Source organism: Zootoca vivipara, chromosome 13 (genome assembly GCF_965207765.1).
Source record: "Zootoca vivipara chromosome 13, rZooViv2.hap1.1, whole genome shotgun sequence".
NCBI classification, from domain to species: domain Eukaryota; kingdom Metazoa; phylum Chordata; class Lepidosauria; order Squamata; family Lacertidae; genus Zootoca; species Zootoca vivipara.
Window position 1 is genome coordinate 5,704,355 of NC_142596.1, and position 26,954 is coordinate 5,731,308.

At 44.3% G+C, this 26,954-nt stretch overlaps 1 protein-coding gene across 3 annotated transcripts in view; it reads left to right on the forward strand.

The window, feature by feature from the left end:
• The window catches only part of MYO1E (myosin IE), a 118,306-nt gene that overhangs the window by 42,950 nt on the left and 48,402 nt on the right, over window positions 1-26,954 (forward strand). For all 3 annotated transcript variants that reach the window (XM_035132347.3, XM_088656834.1, XM_088656833.1), the window contains exons 3-10: window positions 3,553-3,642; window positions 4,511-4,605; window positions 10,217-10,304; window positions 16,486-16,575; window positions 19,237-19,368; window positions 20,148-20,282; window positions 24,560-24,692; window positions 25,659-25,855. In XM_035132347.3, coding sequence (XP_034988238.1) covers window positions 3,553-3,642; window positions 4,511-4,605; window positions 10,217-10,304; window positions 16,486-16,575; window positions 19,237-19,368; window positions 20,148-20,282; window positions 24,560-24,692; window positions 25,659-25,855 — 960 coding nt within the window. The remainder of the gene's footprint in view (window positions 1-3,552; window positions 3,643-4,510; window positions 4,606-10,216; window positions 10,305-16,485; window positions 16,576-19,236; window positions 19,369-20,147; window positions 20,283-24,559; window positions 24,693-25,658; window positions 25,856-26,954) is intronic.

Below are 26,954 nucleotides of genomic sequence, written 5' to 3' on the forward strand. Positions count from 1 at the left end.
TTACTGCAGTGCCTGGGGGACATTTATCAGCTCGATGGTGGCATTTCCTCATAGGCATAATTCTGTGGTCATTTGTGCATGCTTGGATGTGACCAGAGATGGAAGTAGAGCAATGGATGTGATTCTTACCCTTTTGTGTACAGGAGGCTATATTCTAGCCAGGCAAAAGTTAGGTTTCTATGGGCACGCCCCCTTTAACTCCACCCAGACAAGTAAGAGGCCCTGTCACAGTTCAGGAACACATTCCAACCAGACAGAAACCCTCAGGGAGGATGTCCAGTGGGGTGTGTGGTCCCAAGTTCAATCCCCTTGAATTGTCTCTTCTTCTCTGCAGATGGAAAGCTAGCACACCTAGGGTTGATTGGTAGTGACCCTACACAGCAGAACAGAGACTATTTTTAGCAACAGTTTTCCCCATGCCAAAAGTAGAATAAAGATGTCAAATGACCAGGGCCAGTCTTTTCTCCCATTGTTGCCAGTCTGTCAAGGGAAGCTGCACCCGTTAGATTTTGTTCTGTCATGTCTCCTGGGGTTCGGGAGAAAAAAGTAGTTCTGTGCCATGTTACGGGTGTGGGGCACACGCTAGCCCTCGTTTGGCTTGTAAATGTTAGCTGTGTGTTTGAGGATGACGGGTCTGTGGGCTCTGAAGGGCCTTGAAAGAAAGATGGAAGCAGCAGGGATGTTGTGGAGGAGAAAGTGAACGCGCATAAGAGCATCATCCCACCCCAGCTGCCAAACCTGCTTTCGTGCTTGAAATATCAGGGACTTATGAAAGGATTCCATTGACGTGGGACACAATGGCTTGCTATTCTGCTCCCCGCTTTCACACTCTCAGGCATAATCTCTGCAGACATAAAATCCAGTTTTGAGCTACTCAGCAGAACGTAGAGTCTCTCTCTCTCTCTCTCTCTCTCTCTCTCTCTCTCTCTCTCTCTCTCTCTCTCTCTCTCTCCCTCCCCCTCCCTCCCTCTCTCTCTCTCTCCCTCTCCCTCTCCCTCTCCCTCTCCCTCTCCCCCAGTTGAGTCTTTGCATTCCCCTTGTGTGTTTGAGGGCAGAGCTATATAAGTTACACATGTGATTTGGGTTAGAGCAAAGCAGCTGGGAGGGGGCTGCTATGGAGTGGGAAAGCAGGGGGAAGTGATTAATTCTTCACCACCCTTTCCTCACTCAGGTGTGTGTTGAACCTCACAAATGTGTGAACCCCCCCCCCTTCTCCCTTTGAAGGTGATAAAGCACTATGTTTGCATCACTTGCCATAGAATAGTGGCTGGTGGGAAAAGAGTTGACATCTCCCCACATACAGTACTTCTTCTTCCCAGCCCAGCCATTGCACCCCTTCCTTTGTAGATGCTATGTCTCTATTGCTAGGCCCCTTGCAGAGGGTTACCATATTGACCTGAACATAAGCCTCACACTGGACATCTCCCCACATACAGTACTTCTTCCCAGCCCAGCCATTGCACCCCTTCCTTTGTAGATGCTATGTCTCTATTGCTAGGCCCCTTGCAGAGGGTTACCATATTGACCTGAACATAAGCCTCACTTTCCCCCCAAATTCCGACTGTGGAAAGTGCGGCTTATATTTGTGACCTTACGGTATGCAGCCAGGTGTGAGGGGCAAACAGCACCAGGGGTAGGGCAAAGTGGTGTCTGCCCCGTGCGTAGTCCCCCGTCCTCTCCCCTAAGGCCGGGAAGGGAGAGAGTGAAAGGTGTGGCTTATATTCAGATGCGGCTTATATTCGGGCCAATACAGTAGTTCATATGCTGCTTTTCCACACTGGACTGTGCTAGTAAAGCTCAGATATCAAAATAAATATCAAATAAATATCAAAATACAACACATGTGCTTTGTTACGCAGTTCTACGTGTCACTTACGGTTCTCCCTTAAGGACTGTTCTTAAGGACTGTAATCTTGTTCTGGAGTCAAACAGACTTGAGCAACCAGGCTGGAGTTTGTGTGTTGTCTCAAGCTGCTTTTATCACAGGTGGCAGTCTTCAGTTCTGTGGAGAGATCCTTCAGTCTCTTCGTCTGAATGGGTTCTGCCACCATGACTGTCCTGTCAGTGCAGATTGTTGCAAAATTCCAGCACCAGTCTGGTGCCACCTCATAAGCCCCCCCCCCCTCATAAACTTACTGGGCTTCTAACCTGCACAGACAGGGATGATCCTTTTTCTGCTGCTCTCCTAGTCTGTAACAGGTGTCTTCTCAAGGCTTGGCATCCCATAATCTCACTCAGGCCTAAAAAGCTTTGCAAGATCTGGTGCTATTCTCCTGATAGCTAAGAGCAACACTCACTGCTTTCTTTTTTCCACTTCCCAAATTCCTAAAAGGGAGGCCTTTTAGTTTTCATCTGGGCATTGGCTCCTGAATGGCGCAGCTGTCACCTCCATCAATCATGGGATATTTTTTTACAGTGTTCCTCATATTGGAAAAGGTTATTGAACCATTCAATAAATTATTTACACTGAATCAACAAGTTGCTTCAATATATTTTATGTTCACACAAACAGTTCTGGATTTGCCATAGAGATGTCCTGAGTGGTGCCAGAGTTCCATGGACATCTTCCAAATGTAGCAATTTCACACAATATGGAAGTTATGCTTGTTTGCCTTAGTTGCTTTTTTATTATTTTCAGCATGACATCATCTTGCAGTTATTATCCCAAGACAATGGGCTGCTGTGTGCAACACTGAGTGCTGATTGTGCCTGTGTTGAGTGTGTGTCTGTGTGTTGAATAGCAAAGCGTTAAATGTTGCTATCACTCATGCAGCACCAGTCATCCAAACACAATATGCATATCCTGATACTAATGTATAGGGCTGCAACGTTGAATTGCTTACATGAGTCAGTAGAAAAGCATATTGATCAACTAAGGAAGTCTACTTTGAGAGTTGGAGAAACTGCAAATGGCAAGTGTCATCCCAAAAGAGACACTTCCTCTTCTCGCTTGCACAGGAGGAGATGCCTCTTCCAAAAGGGCAGCTGTTGTGACATACCGCATGGACATCATCTTAAAAACAAAGAAAGTGTGTATTTTGTGCCTGAACTGTTCTGCTCCTATGCAAATTCATGCAAATTTTATTATTTCATTAATTGACTATAATTTCATTTAAAAGAACTGGAGGAAGGGAAAGCATTGTACACAGAAGGCCCCAGGATGAAACCCGAATAGCATCACCAACTGAAAGGGTTGGGAACAGAATCTCCACAGCCCTGAGACCCTCTCCCCCCCCCCCACCCCAGAGAGATGAAGCTGGTCAGGGCAGAGGGTGGTGGGGACTGGATGGATAAAGGGTTTGATCTGGTTTAGGGCAGCTTCCATATGAATTTCTCTAATGTTCCTGTATGATTAAACAACTAAGATTTATTTTGCTTGGTAAGCATTCTACTACCTATGTTTGAGCCTGCAAGCTGAAATGTTCGCACATTCACACATGGGCTGCAATATAGAAAAGCAGAGGGTGGGCTAATTGGGTGAAAAGGGAGTTTGCATCATAAATTGATTTTTATTTTTTTAAACATTGTGAACCTTGACTGTTCCAAACACAGACATATATTGGATCAGTGCTGATCTCTGTGAACCCATTCAAGCAGATGCCATATTTTGGAGAGAAAGAAATTGAAATGTATCAAGGAGCTGTAAGTGATGATTTCTCTCTTAGCTTATTTCATTCTCAAAAAATGTTTAAAGGTTTGCTGAGGTCAGTTATCTCTTCTCTTTTTTCTTTTTAATTTGTTTTCCTAACAACAAAAACAGACAAGTCACATGAAAAGAAAATGGATGTTAACAAAATAATATAAATACAAAAAAGGAGCTTTTGAGGATAAAGTCCCAAAGAAAGATTTAAAAAACAGGAGTAAATGAACAGGGTACAGTACAAGTATGAAATTATTGTTGGCTTCTGTGCACATCTGGGGGTGAAGCCAGACCGCTGCATTAGCAGCACTGAAGTGACCTCCCGGGGTGCAAGCCTGGGCTGACCAGATAACAAGACCTCCATCTTGGCCTCGTTGAAGTAGTCCAAAGGAAAGCAGAGCAATATGTTTGGCTGCAGGAGTTGCCGGAAGGAGGCATACAAGACGCCATCCAACTGTCTCAGGGCTCTGTTTTGGATTTGTGTAGGGTTTAGTCCTTAGCCTTTTCTTCTCCTGAAGATATCCCACAAGGCGGCAGAGGTTTTGGATCAGAATTTTCCTTCTGTTAGATGGGCTACCTTCCATTGAGCCCCATCTGCCCCTCACTCCCCCCCTCTACAGCATGTGCAGAAGCTTCTTGACCATTGGACCCACTATTGGTCCCCTCCACTCAATCCACCTCAGTATCTCATTGCATCAAATTATCTGTTTCTAGAAGCTGTCTGTCAGTTTCTGGATGCCCTTTGGGGGAAAAGGTTGATGCTGTACTGTTTAAATGGCTGAGAAGTTATCTTTTTGTTGTTGATATGACCTTTCTTAGTAACAGTTTCATTTATTGCCTGGTGCTTCACATGTATTTCCCTCCCCGTAGGCTCAGTATGAAAATCCACCACATATCTATGCTCTAGCGGACAATATGTACCGAAACATGATAATTGACAGAGAGAACCAATGTGTCATCATCAGGTAAGGACCTGCTCTTTAACCTCATGATTTGCATTTATGCCCTGGTTTGGATAAGGGGCACTGGACACAGTCTAGAAGCCCACCCTGCTTCTATTGCAAATAACTTAATGCTATGCTTGAGCAGACTTGCTTCAAAGTGTTGTTATCTGACTTAGTGTAGGCCCACTGAATTAAATGGATATAAGGCAGTCACAGTTAACTTAGTCATGTGTGAGAGAGCAAGTGTGAGTCTCTTTGTGTGTGACAGCAAGTGAGCACTGTGGCTGATGAGTAAAGAACATGAGTTTCCTCCCCAGAAAGCATCTGGCTTTTTGAGTCTCGAGTCTCCAGGTCTGTTCCACGATCCAGGGCCCACCTCTCCCTTCCCTTGAGCCTCCCTGGTTGTAATGTCCATCCTGTTAAATACGTCTTGCTCAAGTGTCCACCATTCATTCTCATGTGGCCTTCCATGTACCAAGTTCCTTACATCCAGCCTCAATTCTGGGTGACAGTGCTAATCTACAAATCTTTGTCAGGGCCCCTTTTCTATTAGCTGGCTGATTTCTGTCAAAGACCCTTTGGATTATTGGGGACAAGTCATTTTCATTTGTTTTTTGGAAGGCTAATGTGATGCAAGAAGTACTGGCTGATATGTTATAAACTCCCAAGTACCTTCCTGCCCTTGAGCCACTAGTGGCCAACTCTGCATTTCAGAAATCTTTTTGTGCTGATCTCTGTATGGGGTGGATATGTTGCTGTGGCAATAAATGAAATGCGGTCATCTTCAGGGTCCTTTTCCCTGCCATGCTCGATTATGCCCCACACTTCTTTGGCCTGGGAGCAACCAGCCGTCTTTTATTTCCCAACGTATCATCATTGTGGCTTTTTGAGTCTATTTCTGGAATCTGAAGCTTAAAAATAAATGTACTCTTTACTGCTTACAGGAATTCTCCTTGAGTGTGGCTAGGGGTAAATAAAAGAAACAGTGACGTGGTTAGAAATGCAGCTTCTTGTTTTACGCTGTGCAACACACATGCGGCAGCGCTGTGGCTGAAGTGTTCTCCTCCATATCAACTTTATGACACTCAACACTTAGGTCCCAGAATGACTGTGCTTGAAATAAAATTTTACCTTGAGGCATTGGATTGGTGGTTACAAACATAGTCCCTACAACAGATGAAATTACATTGCATATTAATTTGATAATATCTAAATTTATTATTATTAAATAATTACAGCCCCTTCATTATAACGTCCCAGGATAGGCTGCAACAATTAAAAGGCAAGCAGCTCATCCACAGGGGTTGAAGGGGGCAACTGCAGCTATTTATAAGATGCTACTGGGCACTCAGGACCCGGATGGAAGAGGACTGTGAACCATTTGGAAAGCAGATCCCATTGTCTGATTTATTGATTCAGAATGGGTTTGTGGACTAAACCTCATTTAAAGGCCACCTCTGCAAAGATGAGAAAGGCAGGCTTAAAACTAATACACAAGTGGCACTAAAACCCTGTTAGACACAGTTACACAAATCTGGACCTCTCTCCACTGGCTCTACCTTTGTGGATAATGGAGGAGTTCTGAGCCTGGGGAACACGGGTAGTGAACCTATGGTTGTTTCTCCACCTCCCATCAGATCCAGCCAGTGTGACCAATGGTCAGGGATGATGGAAAGTATAGTCCAGAAAAATCTGGATTGCCATAGTTTCCCAGCTCTGTTGTAGAGAATAACAGAGGCCCAGACAATCGGGTGTGCTTGCCCTGTTGACCCCTGGAGCTGGGCAAGCCTCAATACAACAAAGAGGGTGTTGCATTTAATTGAATAACCCTTTAAAAATTATACATCCAGTTGCTCATTATGGAGAAGCTTAATTTTACCTAGAAATCAGGGTGTTTGATACCGCATGATTTCTTGGGTTCAGTTTTCAACTTTTATATTTCAACATTTAAATGCATCCTCCTCTTTCAGGGATTTTGTAATCCATCTCTTTGTGTGTTTGTAGTTTATTTGTCATGGCATTATTTTTTCTAACTTATTCTGCTTTTGCTCTTCCAATGAATATGGTGTTGCATCTTCTAGCACTTATGCATGCTTCGCGTGAATGTAAACAGCTGACTCAATACAATTGAGGGGGGTGTTGCAGATCTCTCCACCCTATACATGTGTCTGATGGTGGCATTGGAACAGGGACACTGGACTGAGCCTGTTCAATGCAGCCTCCACCAGCTAAACTCCTGCTTTGTTCTGGCACCAAATCCTGCTTTGATTTTTCATTTAATTGTAATAGCACTAATGCATGGACTTCGTAATTTATTTAAGCATATAGTTGAGTCTGACTTCTCAGAGGCTGCTGAGCTGCCTGTGGCTGTTTCTCTTCCCCCCCCCACAAACCTCTCCAAATGGAATGCATAATAATAATCATAGAATTGCAGAGTTGGAAGGCACCCCAAGGGTCACCTAGTCCAACCCCCTCCAATGCAGGAATCTCAACTAGGTCATAAGATGACATGTGAGTCCAATTCAGCTCAATGGGACTTGAGTAAACATGACTACTGGCAATCAGCTTTTGTTTTAACTGTTTCACACAAGAATTGTTGCCATCCTCAGTGGCCACCTTTCCCCCCTCCATACCACAAACTCTTTGAATTTGGCACTACATGTAGGCATTATGCCACCTTTGATAGCTCAGATATCCCCTCCCCCAGCTCTCTTGTTTCTGTTAGAAGGCAGGTTTTTAATCTTCTTTGTTGAGAATATGGCTGTGTGTTCTTTGAGTCCCCAAATCCTTAATTCTGTAATCGGACTATTTATGCACTTTCTAACAAAAGCCATGTTTTTAAACATCTTGGAACTTCCTGTCAGCTGGTTGGTTGTTAAGTAACGTGTGTGAGCAGCTGTACTGGTCCTCCCAGAATGATAAAAGCAAGCCAAATGAGTATTTAGAAACAGGATTTACAGAATGCTTTTTGAATTTTCAAAATGGCTTTACAGATGCTGGGAAGGCTCAGATGTAGCATTGAAGATCAAACCTAAGGAAGCCTGCTTTGCAGCTTCTATAACTGCTGGGGTTTCAGTGTTGTATTTTTAGCTGTTCCTATTGTTCACATTGATTTATAGTTTCAGTTGCTTTAAGTTGATTTTATGTGGGCTGTGCATTGTAATTTATGCACTATACTCCACCCTGGGATCTATTATGATGAAGGGCAGGCTTCACATAATAGGCTTGTGGGCTCTCGCCTGCTCAGGAACAGCCACAACCAGAGGTTTAGAAGCATAACTTTCTGTTTTCACCTAACTGTGGCTTCAATACCTCAAGAGCACCTGCTCTGCATTCAATGGCTGACCTCTCCAGTAAAAAGGGCCAGGGAACAGAAGGGCTGTTTCCCACCAATAATCTTTCTCAGCACTGATGGGCCCCTTTCAGGCGTAGTACATGCCTGCTTATCGTCTTCCAAAGCAATTACTCTTTTCCCAACTTAAGAATGGGAAGCGTAATGTCGGTGGACAGCAAAAGAGGTTTAAAGACACTCTCAAGGCAAATCTTTAAAAATGTAATATAAACACCGACAACTGGGAAACACTGGCCTGCCAGCACTCCAGTTGGAGAACAGCCTTCACTAAAGGTGTCATGGACTTCGAAGAAGCATGAACTCAGGACAAAAGGGAGAAACGAGCTAAGAGGAAGGCACATTTGGCAAATCCTCACCAAGATCAACTCCTGCCAGGAAACCTTTGTCCCCATTATGGAAGGATGTGCGGATCCAGAATTGCCCTCCATAATCACATATGGACACACTGTTCATATTCATAGAAGAGAATCTTAACTTGCCTACGAGTGATCACCAAAGAAGAAGGGGTGGCCTGGCTCATAGCTCCTGTTCTGAGCCACCTCAGCACACCATCTTTTAAAAATAATGTTTTTTACTTAGGCCAACCAGTTTTTAAGAGTGCTAGAGAAAACTTTTGTATTGTTTGGGGCTTGGGGCAAAAGTAGCCTATGGTGTATTATATCAGCCTTCACCAACCAGGTGCCCTCCAGATGTTTCAGATTACAACTTCCATCTGCCCCAGTATCGTACAACCATGCTGGCTGAGACTGATGAGAACTGTAGTCTGAAACATATGGAGGGCACCAGACTGGGCAAAGCTGTATGATATCATGTCTGGTAGTAATCTAACTCGGATACGGGTGGCGCTGTGGTCTAAACCACTGAGCTTCTTGGGCTTGCCAATTGGAAGGCCGGCAGTTTGAATCTGTGCTATGGGGTGAGCTCCTGTTGCTGTGTCCCAGTTTCTGCCAACCTAGCAGTTCAAAAGCATACCAGTGCAAGTAGATAAATAGGTGCCATTGCTCTAAAACCAGCATCAAACTGTGGTTTAACACTGTAGTTGTTTTCCACAAGATTTGAAAGAGGCCACCAGCATGGGCATCAGTAGCTTCTAGGCATGATGACTATATATGCTCCCTCCTGGATCAGAGGCAGTATGTAGTTGGACATCGGCATCCTATGAGGACTAAGTAAGCCTTTGATCTGATCCAACAGCTAGGCTTTTCTTCTGTGAATCAAAATGTATATTGTTAACCTATATATTATTTGTTTTTCCATTATAATTTTTTTGAAAATGTCCGCTGAAATGAGGTAGTGCAGAAAACAAAGGCTCTCTGTAAAACTTAGTCATCACTCTTGAGTGCTATACAGGATGCTTTTATTGCCCAAGTTTCTGTACATGGGAACACTTAATAGAGGCATCAAAATTCCATGAAATGGATATGGGGTGTATTATGTTTCTCTCTCTCTCTCTCTCTCTCTCTCTCTCTCTCTCTCTCTCTCTCTCTCTCTCTCTCTCGTTTTTTTTTTACCCCAACCTTTAGTGGCTTTGAGTCACTTATAACTGCTTTGTTTTTTAAAATTTAAGATACATGTTTTTGCAGAATGCTTCTGGTGAGAGATCCCTAAAGGGGGATGGAATTAGAAAGGAGAGTGCACATTTTTATATGCTTATTGGAAAAGCAATAGAAGAGAGAGGAACTGGTGCACAACCACTCTAGAAAAATCCTTTTGCTGGAATGACCACAGTTCCCTGGAGGGATTTCACTGATATTTAAGAAGGGCTCAGAAAGAGTCAGGCCAGCAGGAATAGGACTCACTTCTGGTTATTGCAGTTCATAAATATTGTACTCTTGTCTTGCTTAGTTTTACAGTTTTTATACGGAACAAATTTATCAGGCTCCTGATCAATAAAACTAGAATAAAAAACATTGTGTGCAGATGTAAAGGAGATCAGATATAATGTGCAGAGATTAGAAGCCTCAGTTTCTGGTTTCATGCAAACTGTTGTTTGTCTTTGCATCCAAATCTTGAAACTATGGGTTGCCTGCAAATCAGGATTATAAATTCACTTTGAACTGCAGTTTCAATCCAAGAAGGAGGGCATACTATGCACAAACCATAGTTCACTGGATGTGAATGAAATGACAAGTTAGAAGGGCTGCTGCAAAGCGAGAATGGAAGGGAGGAATGCATAAGGTTGAGGCTCGAGTCTGTTTGTACTTGTAATGCCAAACCATGTATTTGGGGTCTCTGCCTTTGGATGGCTTCAAATATATCCTACTTCTGTTTTTCCCCTAGTGGTGAAAGTGGTGCTGGGAAGACTGTGGCAGCTAAGTACATCATGAGTTACGTCTCCAAAATATCAGGAGGAGGTCCAAAAGTGCAGGTAAGTGGATACTGCTGGGAGAAGTATTTGGACCATTGACTTGGGGATGTATTTGTACCATTGGTTATCATCAGATGACATTCCCTTTGGGCTCCTGTGTAGCTTGTTCATAGGCTAAGTGGGTTAATCTGAGGTTGAAACTTATTGAAAGGAGCCTTGGGTTAGTTGTTGTTGTTTAGTCGTTTAGTCGTGTCCGACTCTTCGTGACCCCATGGACCATAGCACGCCAGGCACTCCTGTCTTGCACTGCCTCCCGCAATTTGGTCAAACTCATGTTCGTAGCTTCGAGAACACTGTCCAACCATCTCGTCCTCTGTCGTCCCCTTCTCCTAGTGCCCTCAATCTTTCCCAACATCAGGGTCTTTTCCAAGGATTCTTCTCTTCTCATGAGGTGGCCAAAGTATTGGAGCCTGAGCTTCACGATCTGTCCTTCCAGGGAGCACTCAGGGCTGATTTCCTTAAGAATGGATAGGTTTGATCTTCTTGCAGTCCATGGGACTCTCAAGAGTCTCCTCCAGCACCATAATTCAAAAGCATCAATTCTTCGGCGATCAGCCTTCTTTATGGTCCAGCTCTCACTTCCATACATCACTACTGGGAAAACCATAGCTTTAACTATACGGACCTTTGTCGGCAAGGTGATGTCTCTGCTTTTTAAGATGCTGTCTAGGTTTGTCATTGCTTTTCTCCCAAGAAGCAGGCGTCTTTTAATTTCGTGACTGCTGTCACCATCTGCAGTGATCAAGGAGCCCAAGAAAGTAAAATCTCTCACTGCCTCCATTTCTTCCCCTTCTATTTGCCAGGAGGTGATGGGACCAGTGGCCATGATCTTGGTTTTTTTGATGTTGAGCTTCAGACCATATTTTGCGCTCTCCTCTTTCACCCTCATTAAAAGGTTCTTTAATTCCTCCTCGCTTTCTGCCATCAAGGTTGTGTCATCTGCATATCTGAGGTTGTTGATATTCCTTCCGGCAATCTTAATTCCGGCTTGGGATTCATCTAGTCCAGCCTTTCGCATGATGAATTCTGCATATAAGTTAAATAAGCAGGGAGACAATATACAACCTTGTCGTACTCCTTTCCCAATTTTGAACCACTCAGTTGTTCCATATCCAGTTCTAACTGTAGCTTCTTGTCCCACATAGAGATTTCTCAGGAGACAGATGAGGTGATCAGGCACTCCCATTTCTTTAAGAACTTGCCATAGTTTGCTGTGGTCGACACAGTCAAAGGCTTTTGCATAGTCAATGAAGCAGAAGTAGACGTTTTTCTGGAACTCTCTAGCTTTCTCCATAATCCAGCGCATGTTTGCTATTTGGTCTCTGGTTCCTCTGCCCTTTCGAAATCCAGCTTGCACTTCTGGGAGTTCTCGGTCCACATACTGCCTAAGCCTGCCTTGTAGAATTTTAAGCATAACCTTGCTAGCGTGTGAAATGAGCGCAATTGTGCGGTAGTTGGAGCATTCTTTGGCACTGCCCTTCTTTGGGATTGGGATGTAGACTGATCTTCTCCAATCCTCTGGCCATTGCTGAGTTTTCCAAACTTGCTGGCATATTGGGTGTAGCACCTTAACAGCATCATCTTTTAAAATTTTAAATAGTTCAGCTGGAATATCATCACTTCCACTGGCTTTGTTATTAGCAGTGCTTTCTAAGGCCCATTTGACTTCACTCTCCAAGATGTCTGGCTCAAGGTCAGCAACGACACTACCTGGGGTGTACGAGACCTCCATTGGGTTAGTTAGGGGCATCTATTCTTGCTTGTTCATCTAATGGTATCATTAATCCTGTCAATATCTTAGTTCTACAGAGACTGGTGGAAGCTAATTCCTTCAGTGCCTCCTGATGCTCTTTTGACATAGACCTGTTCAGCTGTGTCACTTTTTCCTCCCAGTCCTCGCCCTCCACTCTGTAACTGATGAAGGCCCCTTCTCCTTTGCTAACATACTCCCACTTGCCTTCCCTTGGCTCCACCCATCCAAAGCTGCTGTTTCCTGCATAACCCATGGAAGCCCCGTCCCACCAGCATGGTTGGCTCAATGGAACCTCCATGTTTGGGGGCAGTATAGCTCTGTGCTGCAATGCTGAGAACAAGCAATGGATTTCGAGGATAAGTTTTTTTTAAAAAGTGTCCTTTTCAGTAGAGGGCTGTGCTGGAACAGCACTAGTGGACTGCTTCCAATGCCAGTCAGTTTGACTTTACCTAAAACATTCAAATGCATTCATGTTTGCCCTTCAAAAATTTATTTGTTCTCATTTCTGCCTCTGTTCCCCCATGCTCCCACTAAAAGAAAGGAAATCCCAGTTTCCACCACTTCTGTTTGATCACAACCAGGCACCCCAGCAAAGCAGGATGTGGCAGTCAATGGCAACTAGTCATGATGGTTATATCACCTCCAGCATCAATGGCAGTATGCTTGAGAGGGAGAGTGCCCTCACTGGTGGGCTTCTTAGGGACATTGCATTGGAGACCGGAGGAAAAGAATGTTGGGGTTGGTCTGGGACTTCCGGTCTGCCGCGCTGGAAAATGGAGGCGCAGAAACCTCGCGCTGCGAGGTTTCTGGCACCGCGGAGGGGGGGGAAATCCGCGGGGGCACGCGGATCCCCGTAAATACCCCTGGTTGAGCGTCCAGGGGGCAAATTTTGCCTGGCGGAGCTCCAGAAGCGACTCCTCAGCTGCCCAGGAAGCCCGCAAGAGCCCCTGAGAGCCAGCCGAGTGGCAGTCGCGGGAGCCATTTTAGGCATACCATCGTTACCTCCAAGAAGCGAAGCTCCGAGCCTCCAACCTGCAGGCGGTGGATTCTTCCTGAAAAAGTTACGATCTGGACGAAGTAAGTTGAAACCAATTTGAAACAAGAATTTGGCAGTGGGAGGCGGAGATTAAAAAGGGAAGTCATCTCCCCCCCCCCGATTGAGTAACTAAAGATCGCAGCAAGCTAGAAAACCCAGAAATGCTGTAAAAAGAGCTTTTTCCTGAGGCAGAGTAAAGGAAAAAGTAAGCGGTGTATTTATCTCTGCAAAAGACTGAGATCCAGCATGAGAAAAGCCCCCTGCGAGCCTGGAGTCGGGTCAAAGGAAAGATCAGTCAGTTTGCTGATTAACGTCACAATACAAAGGAATGTGTCTGGCTGAATGTGAGAGACTGAGAGCTGTAAACAGTGAAAGAGGATTTGTTTTGCCTTGAGGCTGCTCAGTATTGACTCTGAGGAAAAGAAGGAGTAAAGAGAGAGATTCTGACCAAGTGGGACTGGATTCTTGGCTTTTTGCCTATTTGTTCACTTTTCATATATATTGGACTAAAATTTCAACTCCACGGCCGGTCTGTACAAAGATGGAGGAGGTTTTAGACAAAGGAATAGGAGAGAAGGTTCCAGAGAGTGGACAGGAAGTCACACAGTGGGACTTAATATTGGCAACAATTTTGGATCTTACTAAGCAAGTGAGCATCTCCAAGCTTGATGTAAACTTTCTGAGAGAAGAGACTGTCGAGACATTTGTTTTTGACTGTAAAACACAGGATCCAACAGATATAGAAGATCAGGAGAAGGGAGAAGAAAAAAGATTGGAAGACCAGGACTGTGCTGGAGTGACGTATGTAAAAAACATAGAAGAGGAGAAAGATAATACTGAAGGACAATATGCTGAACCAATGGATTTATTTCCTGAAAAGAACACTGTTCTACTGGTGGGAGGGGTGGAACAGGGAGGGAAAGTAGGAGAAAACACTGTTTCACTGGTGAGAGAAGTGAAACAGGAGAGGGTAAAAGCAAAAAAGCACTCCAAAAAAGAGGTTGGGAAATTCAGCGCCCTGGTGAGAGAGGGGAGGACACAAACAGTTGGGGGGCAAAAAGAGGATTAAAAGGTGCAAAGATACAAAGTGATGGGATTACAGAAGAGGGGGGCAAGAGTTCGGCAAAAGTTGGTATGGGACAGACTAGGGGTGGGTTGAGAGGTCTTGGATTATTTGGTATTGTCTGAAATAATATGGTCTGATCTTGGAATGTATTAAGGATTGTATGAAGAACCTGGCTGATCCATCTGGAGACTTCGATTCCAGGGAAGGGGGGGTGGGGACTTTGTTGTGTGGGTGGAAGTAAATGGGTAACAAATTAGGATGTGAATCTTATATATTTTTGGGTAAGGGAAAGAGACTAGGGATTAGATAATAATAATTTTGGAGAGAGGATGTTAAGAGAAAAGAGGTTAAAGTACAAGGAGAATGGATAATAGCAATGAAAAAGATGAAAAAGTTGAAATTTAGAAAAAAGAATGTGAAGTTAGAATGGGAAAATGCGAGAACTATTTTTAACAATAAGAACTCAAGAAGGGGAAATGAGGAAGTCTGAATCTGTTTTTTTTTGTTTTTTTTGTTTTTTTTGTCGTTTTTTTATGTATTTTTCTTTTTTGTGCCTTTTTCTTTTTTCTTGTATTTCTTGTTAAAATCTAATAAAAATTATATTAAAAAAAAAAGAATGTTGGGGTTGGTCTGATCCAGCAGGGCTCTTCTTACTTCTTTCTACTTGCTGCATCTTGCTCTCCGCTTCAAACGTAAAGAGGCAACGGGTGTGTATGTGATGTTTCTAGAACACTGAAATCTGGTGACCAGCTGCCCACCCTCTAGCCCTCCCATTCTCTATAATCCACACAGGCTCTCCTCTGTAGGAGGATTTGGACAGGGAGTCTCTTCAAATCCTGTTGTGTACCTGTACAGGTACACAGCAGTGCCAGTTCTGGAGGCTCAGAGCCTTCTCTATCCTGAATGCCATCTTAAATCAGAAAAAGTAACAGCCTGAAAATCAACCACTTTGACCCTTGCTGCGTGTGCACTTCCTTTTCAGGCAGAGGTGTAGAGGAGTTGCAGCAACTGAAGGGTAAGGCAGTGAGCTAGCGGTGGCATCTGGCTGACAGGTGTCCATGAGATCACCAGCGGATGGGTAGATGGGCTATTTTAAGAAAGCTGGTAGCTGCTTCCTCCTACCAAGCGGCTGCTGTCATTGCCCCTCAACTCCCTGCTGTTTATTTGCTTTACTGTACTCGCGTTGATTATGCCCTTCCTGTTTTCTTTCCATGGGAAACAATGATAACTGTCTGCATGGTTTAGTCTCTGTTAGTAGTCAAAGAAACAGTGACTGGACGGAAATATGCACTGTGTTGTTTCTGGAATTGGTTTAATTGTGCACTATAAATAGCCTTTTCCGTTATTTTGGGGGGAAATTCTACCGTTTTCTGCAAAAGCCAAACTGAAAACTGTACTCTTGCCAGAAAACAGGTGATGAAATTGGTACAGTTGTCTTTTGATTGCTGGATAGGGTGCATATATCTGTCAGTCTGTGAATATTAAAAGTCCACCTGCAACCTTGTTGGAGGCCTTGTGCACTCATTTGAGGCTGGTGTCTGAAGGTGGATTTAGCACATGAATAAAGTGCCAGAGACGGTCAAGTCACTTGTCCCTCTGCCTCATAACTTTCTCTAAGAATGATCTCTGGTACAGGCAGAGGCCTCATTCCATCTCTGTTCCTCAAGATCCTTCTAATGTTCAGGTGCCTGGGAGCAAACCAGGGGCTTATGCCCTCTATCAGTTTTTCTTATCCTCAAACCTCCTTTTGACCAAGGGAGCAGGGTTTGAACCTACAAGCACACTGGAGCTAAAACTACTGGGAGTGCCAGATCTAGACCCTAGCTTTTGTTTACGCTGGATCCCCTCTGCCCAGAGTAAGAGTGAAGAGCCCACGTGGAGGCAAAGGGAAGGAAGATGAAAGGCCATTAAATACTTAGCAAGATTTCCCTGGAAGTGGGCTCCTGAGACTGCATTGGGGGGGTCTCCTTTTTGCTTTCCCAGCTCCTGGTGAAATCAGGTCTCTCCTTCACAGAATCGAGAGTAATTTGAGGGGCACTGTAGCGTCCTATCCTCTTTCTCCCTGCACCACACAAATACAATAGGATTCCCTAATAATTGGGGCAGGTGAGTATCCATGGTTCTTTTGCCAAAACAATGCAGAAGAAGACTCTGCAGCTCCCTGTGGGAACCTGTTACTTGAAGATCATAAGGATTGCCTTGTTGGGACAAATGTAAAGGCCCAACTAGCCCAGCACTGTTTAACAAAAACTTTTGGAAGGTTTTTTTTTTAACTAAGGTATTTTTTCTTATATGCAATTAACCGCATTTATTCTTTTGACTCTAGCATGTGAAGGACATAATTCTGCAGTCTAATCCCCTTTTGGAAGCCTTTGGGAATGCCAAAACAGTTCGGAACAACAACTCCAGTAGATTTGTAAGTCATCCATGGAAACTTGCAAAAGGGCCACCACATTGAGAAAGGGGACACATTGCTTTGGGGGGTGCGGGGGGTGGGAAAGGGATATTCTCTCAGTACTTGGAATGAACTAGGGTAATTTGGTTTAACTTGTTCAATGAATTAATTAGAAAATCTCTTAATTGCATCTGAAAGCAGTTCCTATAATTTCCAAGCAAACTGAACATAAGTTAAGTTCTTTTTGTGCTGGGACGTTGAGGCATTTTTAATTCAATTCCATTTTAATTTAAATTCCATTGTTTATTTTCCTATATACATAAAATGTTGCCATGCTCTGCAGTTGGTGTGAAAGCCTGATAGGAATGCCAGCCCAGTGAGAAACGCCAGCACAGGCAAGCTGTTTGGGGAAGCACCTGCCCTCCCTCTGTTAAACTCATCAGCAGTAGGGTTTAACAGAGGGGTGGGGATATGCTTCACACAGCCTGCAGGAGGGAGAAGGGGAAAGTGCTTCTTGACCCCACTCCATTAAGCCTTGCTTCAGGCAATGTTGGCTAGCTGATGGGAGGATGGAGGCTCACACCCACCCCATGACATGGGTTTGTATGTGGTTGGCAAGTGGAGCGAGCAGAGGCAGAGTGTGCGCAATTTGATGTTTTCTTAGTCTTAAATATATATTTTACTTTAGCAGAGCAGCCTGTGCAATTCTGTAGTAAACTACTGACTCAACCAAGAAATGGAGTAACATAATCCTCCCACCACAGCGGGTGGCACTGTGGGTTAAACCACTGAGCCTAGGGCTTGCCGATCAGAAGGTTGGCAGTTCGAATCCCTGCGATGGGGTGAGCTCCCATTGCTCGGCCCCAGCTCCTGCCAACCTAGCAGTTCGAAAGCATGCCAAAGTGCAAGTAGATAAATAGGTACCGCTACAGCGGGAAAGTAAACAGTGTTTCCGTGCGCTGCTCTGGTTCCCCAGAAGCGGCTTTGTCATGCTGGCCACATGACCTGGAAGCTGTATGCCGGCTCCCTCGGCCAAGAACGCGAGATGAGCGCCGCAACCCCAGAGTCGGTCACGACTGGACCTAATGCTCAGGGGTCCCTTTACCTTTTTAAACCCCCCCCCAATGTGTTGAGGATATTGATTTTGTGCTTCCTTTCCTATACTCCTGCCAAGGAGAGAAAGAGAGAGTTTGAAGGGGAAAGAGTTGCAAATGTTTGTGCCTTTTTTGTTCTAGAAGCATGAAGGAATATTCCCTCTTTGGGTTAGGACAGACAGAGTAGGGTTTCCCATCCTCTGCAATGTTGAAGGTGATATGATAAGTGTCATTGTACATGGTATGTACACTCATTTTCCCCCACCCCACCTCATTCTTGTCTCTGGTCTATGTTTTATTTGTTTGTTTTGTCAAGGAAGTTGCAGAAATTTGTTTGTTTTGTCAAGGAAGTTGCAGAAATAAAACAATTATATACTCAATAACATAACACAATAAAATCATGCAGCACAGTTAACTAAAAAGTTGCCCTGGCAGAAGGCCTTCTCCGTAGTGGCACCTGTCCAGTGGACTTCCCTCCCATCAGATGTCAAGGAGATATAACTCTGAGGTCTTCTAAATCTGAAGGCAGCCCTGTATAGGTTTTTATGTTTGATGTATGTCTAACTGTGTTTTTATATTTTGTTGAAAGCTGCCCAGCGTGGTTGGGGCAACCCAGTCAGATAGGTGGGGTACAAAGATGATGATGGTATACAGGCAAAATCTTTGCATTCAAAGGCCTGCTGAAAGAGGCAAGCCTTTAGCTTTTTAGCACCTTTAGCCATCTTAAATGTTTAGGAAACCCGAAAACCTGTTTCACCACAGTCAGAAAAGGAGTTTCTTCAGGTTTCTCCAGTTAATAAAATAAGGCAGAAGACTTACAAGGGAGAGAGACTTTTTGCTGGTGGCCCAAGTTTCTCCTTAGCTGAATGTATATTGGTTTTAAATTGTTTTAGCTGTTGTGTCTTCGCATGATCCTAGTTGCTTGTTTCCTGCTACAGTATTGTGATATAATTTAGTTTAGTTTCCATGTGCATATTGTGAATTGAGTCGTGTAATTTATTATTTACGTAAACCACACAGAAAACTTGGTTGGACGGACGGCATACAGATAAAGTAAATAAATAAGGAGAGAGGGTCTCAAGGGTGTGGAAGAATAAAGGTTTAATGATGCATTTGGGGGGATATTTATATTGGGGGAACTCAACTGTGTCCTCAACTGTGCTGGGTAAGCAGATGAATCCGGTCTCTCCTTCTATTCCTGTTGCTTGTGATTTCCCTGTCCACTGCCATGCCACCTTTAATAATAATAATAAAAAACAAAACAAAACAAAACCCCTCCATTCTAGCCCAAGACCTCACATGGAAAGTTCTTGGAAGAATGTATACCATGCATAAAATTATTATCAGTGACTTTTTTCTAGAAAAATAGGTGCCGGTACTCACCATGAAGTTATTACAGTAAGTGTCACACTTTTCAACAACAACAACAAAGAGGTATCCTTGAGTACCCCCTGAAAAAAACCCGCACTGATTGTTGTTATTATGCAACTTAAACCTTGCCTGCAACCAGTTGGAAAAGGCCTAGTGTCATTGAGGTTAATGTTTACTTCATCCATTTCCAGCAGTCTGCATCCTTTATGTCTTGCAGGGAAAATATTTTGAAATCCAGTTTAGTCCAGGTGGGGAACCAGATGGAGGCAAAATATCCAACTTCCTGCTGGAGAAGTCACGGGTGGTCATGAGGAATCCTGGAGAAAGGAGCTTCCACATTTTCTACCAGGTTAGCTACCTTTCGGGGAGGTTTGCATTAGGCCTTTGGTTTTCTGTTGGAGTTTCTTTGGGGGGGGGGGCGGAGATGGGGTCCCTCGTTGGAATGTTGGGCACAACCCATGTCACAAGAATGTTCTTTTGAGTAAGCCCCTTTGTAATGAGCAGGAACTGCCCCCGTTTGTTTCTATATGTTAGGGGCCAGGAACCTTTCTTCAGTCTGAAAGCTGCGTTCTTTAGTGCATCATCTCCTAGGGCAGTGATGTGGAGCCTCCAGCAGAAGTCCTAATTTGGCTGAAGAGGCCAGTTTTCCCCAAGCCACATCCACCTCCCCTACTGGTAAAAGTAGCCACAGGCAGATAAAGATATGGTTCCCAGCTGAAAGTGGGGTTTGCAGGTGCCGCTGACCAGCCCCGCCCACCTGTAAAAATGGCCTGCAGGGGTTGGAGCAGGCTTCCTCAGCCTCGGACCTCCAGATGTTTTGGCCTACATCTCCCTTGATCCCTAGCTACCGGGACCAGTGGTCAGGGATGATGGGAATTGTAGTCTCAAAACATCTGGAGGGCCAAGGTTGAGGAAGCCTGGATTGGAGGATCTACTTCTCCACCCCCCTTCTAAGGGGTACATGACTGTGGTGGGTGGGGCCAGACATAAAGTGGGTGGAGCAATAGATGTGATTCTAACCTTTGTACAATCAGCTTCATTCCAGCCACACAAAGGTCAGGAGCTTCTCTGCTGACTGGGAGAAGCTGGCCATGCTAGCTGGTCTATTTTCGGCTCTTTGTCCTGCAGATGATTGAAGGTGCCTCCACTGAGCAGAAATCCAGCCTTGGCATCACCAGCATGGACTATTACCACTACTTAAGCCTCTCAGGATCCTACAAAGTGGAGGATATTAATGACAAATCTGATTTCCAGGAAACTTTGGTAAATTCTTCACCATCTTACTACCTCTCCCCTCAATAACTTTGTGGTTTAAGTAAAAACAATAAAATTTCTGCTTGTACAGCAATTACAATGCGTGTGAGATTGACAACTATTTTGCACATTTTTTTCATTTAAAACCTTAGAGGCCCCAAACAGATTATGGGCTATTGACAAGCAGTAGCTGAAGACCAAGGGGAGTAGGGGCACCAGCACCCTTGGGGAGTTGTGAAGGCTGGAGGAGCCCCATACCTCAGCCACTGGAAACCCTTTTTCAGGCTCTTCAGCCAAGGATAGTAGCAATTTGCTTTTTTATTTGAAAAGCAGGGGAAAGAGCTGTGCGTTCCTTTATTATGTGCAGTGGTCTGTTTGACTCTCACCGTTTCTTCATGTGAAGAAGGCACCAGAATCTCCCCTGTGGGTTGCCCATGGCAGGCAAAGATTGGTAATGGCAGAGAAACTGCAATTTCACAGAAGGTGCTTTTTGGGGCTCTTCCCATTGACTGGATACACACTGACTGGATATACACTCCCATGGAGCACAGCCCCAAAATTATCTGACATTGTTGTTGTTGTTTAGTCGTTTAGTCGTGTCCGACTCTTCGTGACCCCATGGACCATAGCACGCCAGGCACTCCTGTCTTGCACTGCCTCCCGCAGTTTGGTCAAACTCATGTTCGTAGCTTCGAGAACACTGTCCAACCATCTCGTCCTCTGTCGTCCCCTTCTCCTAGTGCCCTCAATCTTTCCCAACATCAGGGTCTTTTCCAAGGATTCTTCTCTTCTCATGAGGTGGCCAAAGTATTGGAGCCTGAGCTTCACGATCTGTCCTTCCAGGGAGCACTCAGGGCTGATTTCCTTAAGAATGGATAGGTTTGATCTTCTTGCAGTCCATGGGACTCTCAAGAGTCTCCTCCAGCACCATAATTCAAAAGCATCAATTCTTCGGCGATCAGCCTTCTTTATGGTCCAGCTCTCACTTCCATACATCACTACTGGGAAAACCATAGCTTTAACTATACGGACCTTTGTCGGCAAGGTGATGTCTCTGCTTTTTAAGATGCTGTCTAGGTTTGTCATTGCTTTTCTCCCAAGAAGCAGGCGTCTTTTAATTTCGTGACTGCTGTCACCATCTGCAGTGATCAAGGAGCCCAAGAAAGTAAAATCTCTCACTGCCTCCATTTCTTCCCCTTCTATTTGCCAGGAGGTGATGGGACCAGTGGCCATGATCTTGGTTTTTTTGATGTTGAGCTTCAGACCATATTTTGCGCTCTCCTCTTTCACCCTCATTAAAAGGTTCTTTAATTCCTCCTCGCTTTCTGCCATCAAGGTTGTGTCATCTGCATATCTGAGGTTGTTGATATTTCTTCCGGCAATCTTAATTCCGGCTTGGGATTCATCTAGTCCAGCCTTTCGCATGATGAATTCTGCATATAAGTTAAATAAGCAGGGAGACAATATACAACCTTGTCGTACTCCTTTCCCAATTTTGAACCAATCAGTTGTTCCATATCCAGTTCTAACTGTAGCTTCTTGTCCCACATAGAGATTTCTCAGGAGACAGATGAGGTGATCAGGCACTCCCATTTCTTTAAGAACTTGCCATAGTTTGCTGTGGTCGACACAGTCAAAGGCTTTTGCATAGTCAATGAAGCAGAAGTAGACGTTTTTCTGGAACTCTCTAGCTTTCTCCATAATCCAGCGCATGTTTGCTATTTGGTCTCTGGTTCCTCTGCCCTTTCGAAATCCAGCTTGCACTTCTGGGAGTTCTCGGTCCACATACTGCCTAAGCCTGCCTTGTAGAATTTTAAGCATAACCTTGCTAGCGTGTGAAATGAGCGCAATTGTGCGGTAGTTGGAGCATTCTTTGGCACTGCCCTTCTTTGGAATTGGGATGTAGACTGATCTTCTCCAATCCTCTGGCCATTGCTGAGTTTTCCAAACTTGCTGGCATATTGGGTGTAGCACCTTAACAGCATCATCTTTTAAAACTTTAAATAGTTCAGCTGGAATATCATCACTTCCACTGGCCTTGTTATTAGCAGTGCTTTCTAAGGCCCATTTGACTTCACTCTCCAAGATGTCTGGCTCAAGGTCAGCAACCACACTACCTGGGGTGTACGAGACCTCCATATCTTTCTGGTATAATTCCTCTGTGTATTGACATATGGTACACAAAAGGAATATGCCACTGGCAGGAAATTGCAATATAAAGCAAAACAGACAAGCTTTTGCCAAGAGGCAGTAAAAAATATTGGCCTGTAAAGTTTACAGTTAGTGGGACTCTTGAGTAGGGGAGGCAGGACAGCGGATTTATTATTCCAGTTTCAAGGGCAATTCAGAATTGACTCAGATGCAAGGAAAGGCACACAAGTGAGCTGTGGTTTCCCTTTCTCCATTTTAGATATAATATGGGGAGGAGGGATGGGGGCATGTATTTTGGCTTGCTGTGAGATCCCTGAGCCCCTGATGACTTCCAAAGTTTATGGATCTTGCAAGAGGCAAATTCAGCATTCTGCTTTATAAGAGATGTATGAGTTGATGATTGTACTGTGCTGTGCATGTACATTTTGACACTTGAGACATATAGTTTTAGGACCCACCTTATTTATGTGATTGTAAGTTGTTTCAAACTGTTTTTATTACTGTGTTTTAATGCTGTAGCTTGCCTTGGCATCTTAGAGTGATACTGCCCTCTTCATCTGCAGATTTCAGGGTAGTTCACAACATGAAAATGCAGTATAAAAGTACAAATGCATGATAAAAGCAAGAACAAAGCAGATCAATAGACCCCCCTCACCCTCCCACAAACCCTCACCCCCCTCCCAAACACATTTAAATGGGGCATAGGATGTTACCGTAATTCTCATCCTAGGCTTTTCCAGCTGACTCCTGTTCCCCTCCCTACCCCATTCTCTGGACTGCCATTGCTCCTACAAATTTCTGTGCCATTTGCAAAGCCTGCAGTTTCCTCCTCCTGTGGACAGATGTGCATTGTTGCACTATGACAACCTTTGTTAATAATAGTAATTGATAATGCACCATGCTTTCTAGTGGCCAAGGGTATTTTGGCAAACAAAGCAGGTCTCTCCTCTAAGGGGCTTATAAGAGCCCAGGAGGCAGTGGCAGCTGTAGAGGTGAGAAAGCAAAAACAGAAGGGTTCTTCCTTTGTCCTATCCCACTCTAGAAGAGAGGACTGTTGGGAGCTCCTTGCTAGATCAGGCCAGGGGCTCTTCTAGACCAAGGGTAGCAAATCGTCATTACATGTGAACTTGGGCTGTGTTTCAGTTGGAATAGGCGACTGAGGATTTAACATGAAGGATTTATGGGAAAGGTGAGTTCTGAGGAGGGATTTGAAGGTTGAAAGAGTGGTACCATTTCATTATTATCGGTATCAAGTTTATTGCTTATAGCCAAAGGCTGCTGCGATGTATACAATGTAATTCAGTAAAATATATACAAATTTAGTACAAAACTTAGGACATTTACATTATCAAAACATGGCCTAATCAGCACAAAGCTATGGAAACACGTTAATATACCAGTTGAAACATTAAATAATAAAATTTATAAACTAAAATTATCACATGGCCACTGATTTATTAAAAGAAATATTAAACAATACAATTGATAATTCTGTACAACTTTGGTGAGAGAGCTGCATCTTGGTATGGATGGGGGTCAGATAAATTCATCTGAGGATTTAACATGGTTTATGGGAAAAATGAGTTCTGAGGGGGGATTTGAAGGTTGAAAGAGTGGTACCATTTCATTACCGTGTTTCTCCGAAAATAAGACACAGTCTTATATTTATTTTCCCTAAAAAACACACACACTATGGCTTATTTTCAGGGGATGTCTTATTTTTCCTCCTCCTCCTCCCGCGGCCGGCATTGCTGCTGCGCCTATCACTATGTCTTATTTTCGGGGTATGGCTTATATTCCTTGAATGCTTAAAAATCCTGCTATGGCTTATTTTATGGCTACGTCTTATTTTTGGAGAAACTGGGTAGTTGCTATAGCATGGTGGTTAATGGAAGGCAGTTCAAATGTCAGCTCTGTGAAGAGGTGCGAGCTCACCTCTCCCTCAGCCTCTGCTAGGATAATGATACCAGGCTACCTCACAAGGATTGCTGCAAGATAACATTTTGAATGCTATAAAAGTGGTGCAGAACTACTACTAGAATTTTGCACAAATGTCATTTGGTTATTAAGGTGGGCTTTTAATTCAGCCACTGCTTTTTTAAAAAAAATAAAAATAAAAACCTTAATTTTTGCAGCATGCCATGAATGTGATTGGGATCTTTGCTGAGGAGCAGGCTTTGGTGCTGCAGATCGTGGCTGGAGTCCTTCACCTGGGCAACATCAGCTTCAAAGAAGTCAGCAACTATGCAGCTGTGGAGAGCGAGGAGTGTAGGTAGTCCCTGTGGATTGCCAGAGCATTGAGATTTGAATGTGAGGCAGAGATGGCAAGGGGGGAAGCTAGTTGCGTCAGGGCATGCTCAGGCGCTTTGATATAAGGGTCATGGTGACACATCCCATTTCGCTGCTTGAGGCAAAGTGGGAAGTGCCGCCCTACCCCTACAGTACCCCATGGCCCCTGCCAAAGTATCCCTTACCCAGGTTGCATGGCACTGCTGAAAAGTAATGATGGCGACAGCTGGGTGCAGCAAGATCTCACAAGATTTTGCTGATACTGGGGCCACTTCACCACCACCAGCGGAGGCAAGATGCCAGTGGGGGTGGGGTGGGGGCGCCCAAGGCAGCTGCTTCACCCCACCTTGTGGGTGGGCTGGCCCTGGTAAGGATGGACCCAAGGGACATGATGGGCTATTAATTTGGGGAAATAAATTAATTTAAGGTGTCTTTATTTAGGGGTGATTTAGGGATTAATGAATGGGGGAATTGGATTGATGTGGAACAGGGTCTGTTGGGAAATTAAATGGGGGTAAATGAATCGAAGGTGTGGTGCAAATTAATTGAAGGAATTACTTAGGGCAATTTGGATAGGAAATTAGTTCCCCCGCTGCCTGTGACTCTAAATTTGCATCTGTACATATAAATTAGCATTTGCAAATCTGTGCCTGTTTTCCTTTTCCAGATCAAGTGTGTAGGCTCTGATCTAGAGGTGCCTCCATGCTCACAGGAGACTCATGGACACTTAGTGATTTTCCCATTCTCCTACCCTGACCCCCAAAGCATTGTGCCCAGAAAATTTTAGAGAACCGGTTGATAAGCATGTTTTACTACTACACCTTTGTGGGCTGCTTTGTTGGATGCAGCGTCACTTACTTTGATTCTGCTTTGGGGTTGCCGTCCCCTTGGCTAACCTTGCAGTCATTGTAAATGTTCTATTTATGTATTTGTTATTTCTTGCAGTCTTGGCATTCCCGGCTTTCCTCCTGGGAATTAACCAGGGCCGACTCAAGGAGAAGCTGACCAGCAGGCAGATGGACAGCAAGTGGGGCGGGAAATCGGAATCCATCAACGTGACCCTCAATGTAGAGCAAGCCTGCTACACCAGGGATGCCTTAGCCAAAGCCCTTCACGCCAGAGTGTTTGATTTCTTGGTGGATGTAGGTGTGACAATTCAAGTTTTTTTTTGGGGGGGTGTTTTTGGTTTAGGTGGTTGACTTGAATCAAAAATTGTGGTCTTTATCATAAACATAGGCACCAACTCATAGGGGCGTCGTCGTCTTAAGCCCCCTCAATAATTGTTGGCAGCGGGCTGAGCTCCCCCAATGTTTAGGGGGCATAGGAGGCCAAGTGTAGAGCCATGCATGGCACAGCACCAGCGGCCAGCTCCTGAGCATCAAGAGAGGAGCTGCCAGCAATTAACATATAGCCAGCAATTAACATATAGCAATTAACATATAGCCAGCACGTGTAGAGACAAAGTCAGAAAAGCTAAAGCACAGAATGAACTCAGGCTCGCCAGAGAGGTTAAAAGCAACAAAAAGGGCTTTTATGGGTATGTCCGTAGCAAAAGGAAAAACAAGGAAACAGTGGGATCACTCAGAGGAGAAGATGGTGAAATGCAAACAGGGGACAGAGAAAGGGCAGAACTCCTCAATGCCTTCTTTGCCTCAGTCTTCTCCAAGAAAGAAAAAAACGCCCGACCTGAAGAATATGGAGCAGATGATTCAGCAGGGGAAACACAGCCCAGAATAAGTAAGGAGGTAGTACAAGAATACTTGGCTAGTTTAGATGTATTCAAGTCTCCAGGGCCAGATGAACTACATCCAAGAGTATTAAAAGAACTGGCAGAGGTGATTTCAGAACCACTGGCAATAATCTTTGAAAAATCCTGGAGAACAGGCGAAGTTCCAGCAGACTGGAGGAGGGCAAATGTTGTCCCTATTTTCAAAAAGGGGAAAAGAGAGGACCCAAACAATTACCGCCCAGTCAGCCTGACATCAATACCAGGAAAGATTCTAGAGCAGATCATTAAGCAAACAGTCTGTGAGCACCTAGAAAGAAACTCTGTGATCACTAAAAGTCAGCATGGGTTCCTGAAAAATAAGTCATGTCAGACTAATCTGATCTCATTTTTTGACAGAATTACAAGCCTGGTAGATGAAGGGAAAGCTGTGGATGTAGCCTATCTTGATTTCAGCAAGGCCTTTGACAAGGTGCCCCATGATATTCTTGTAAAGAAGCTGGTAAAATGTGGGC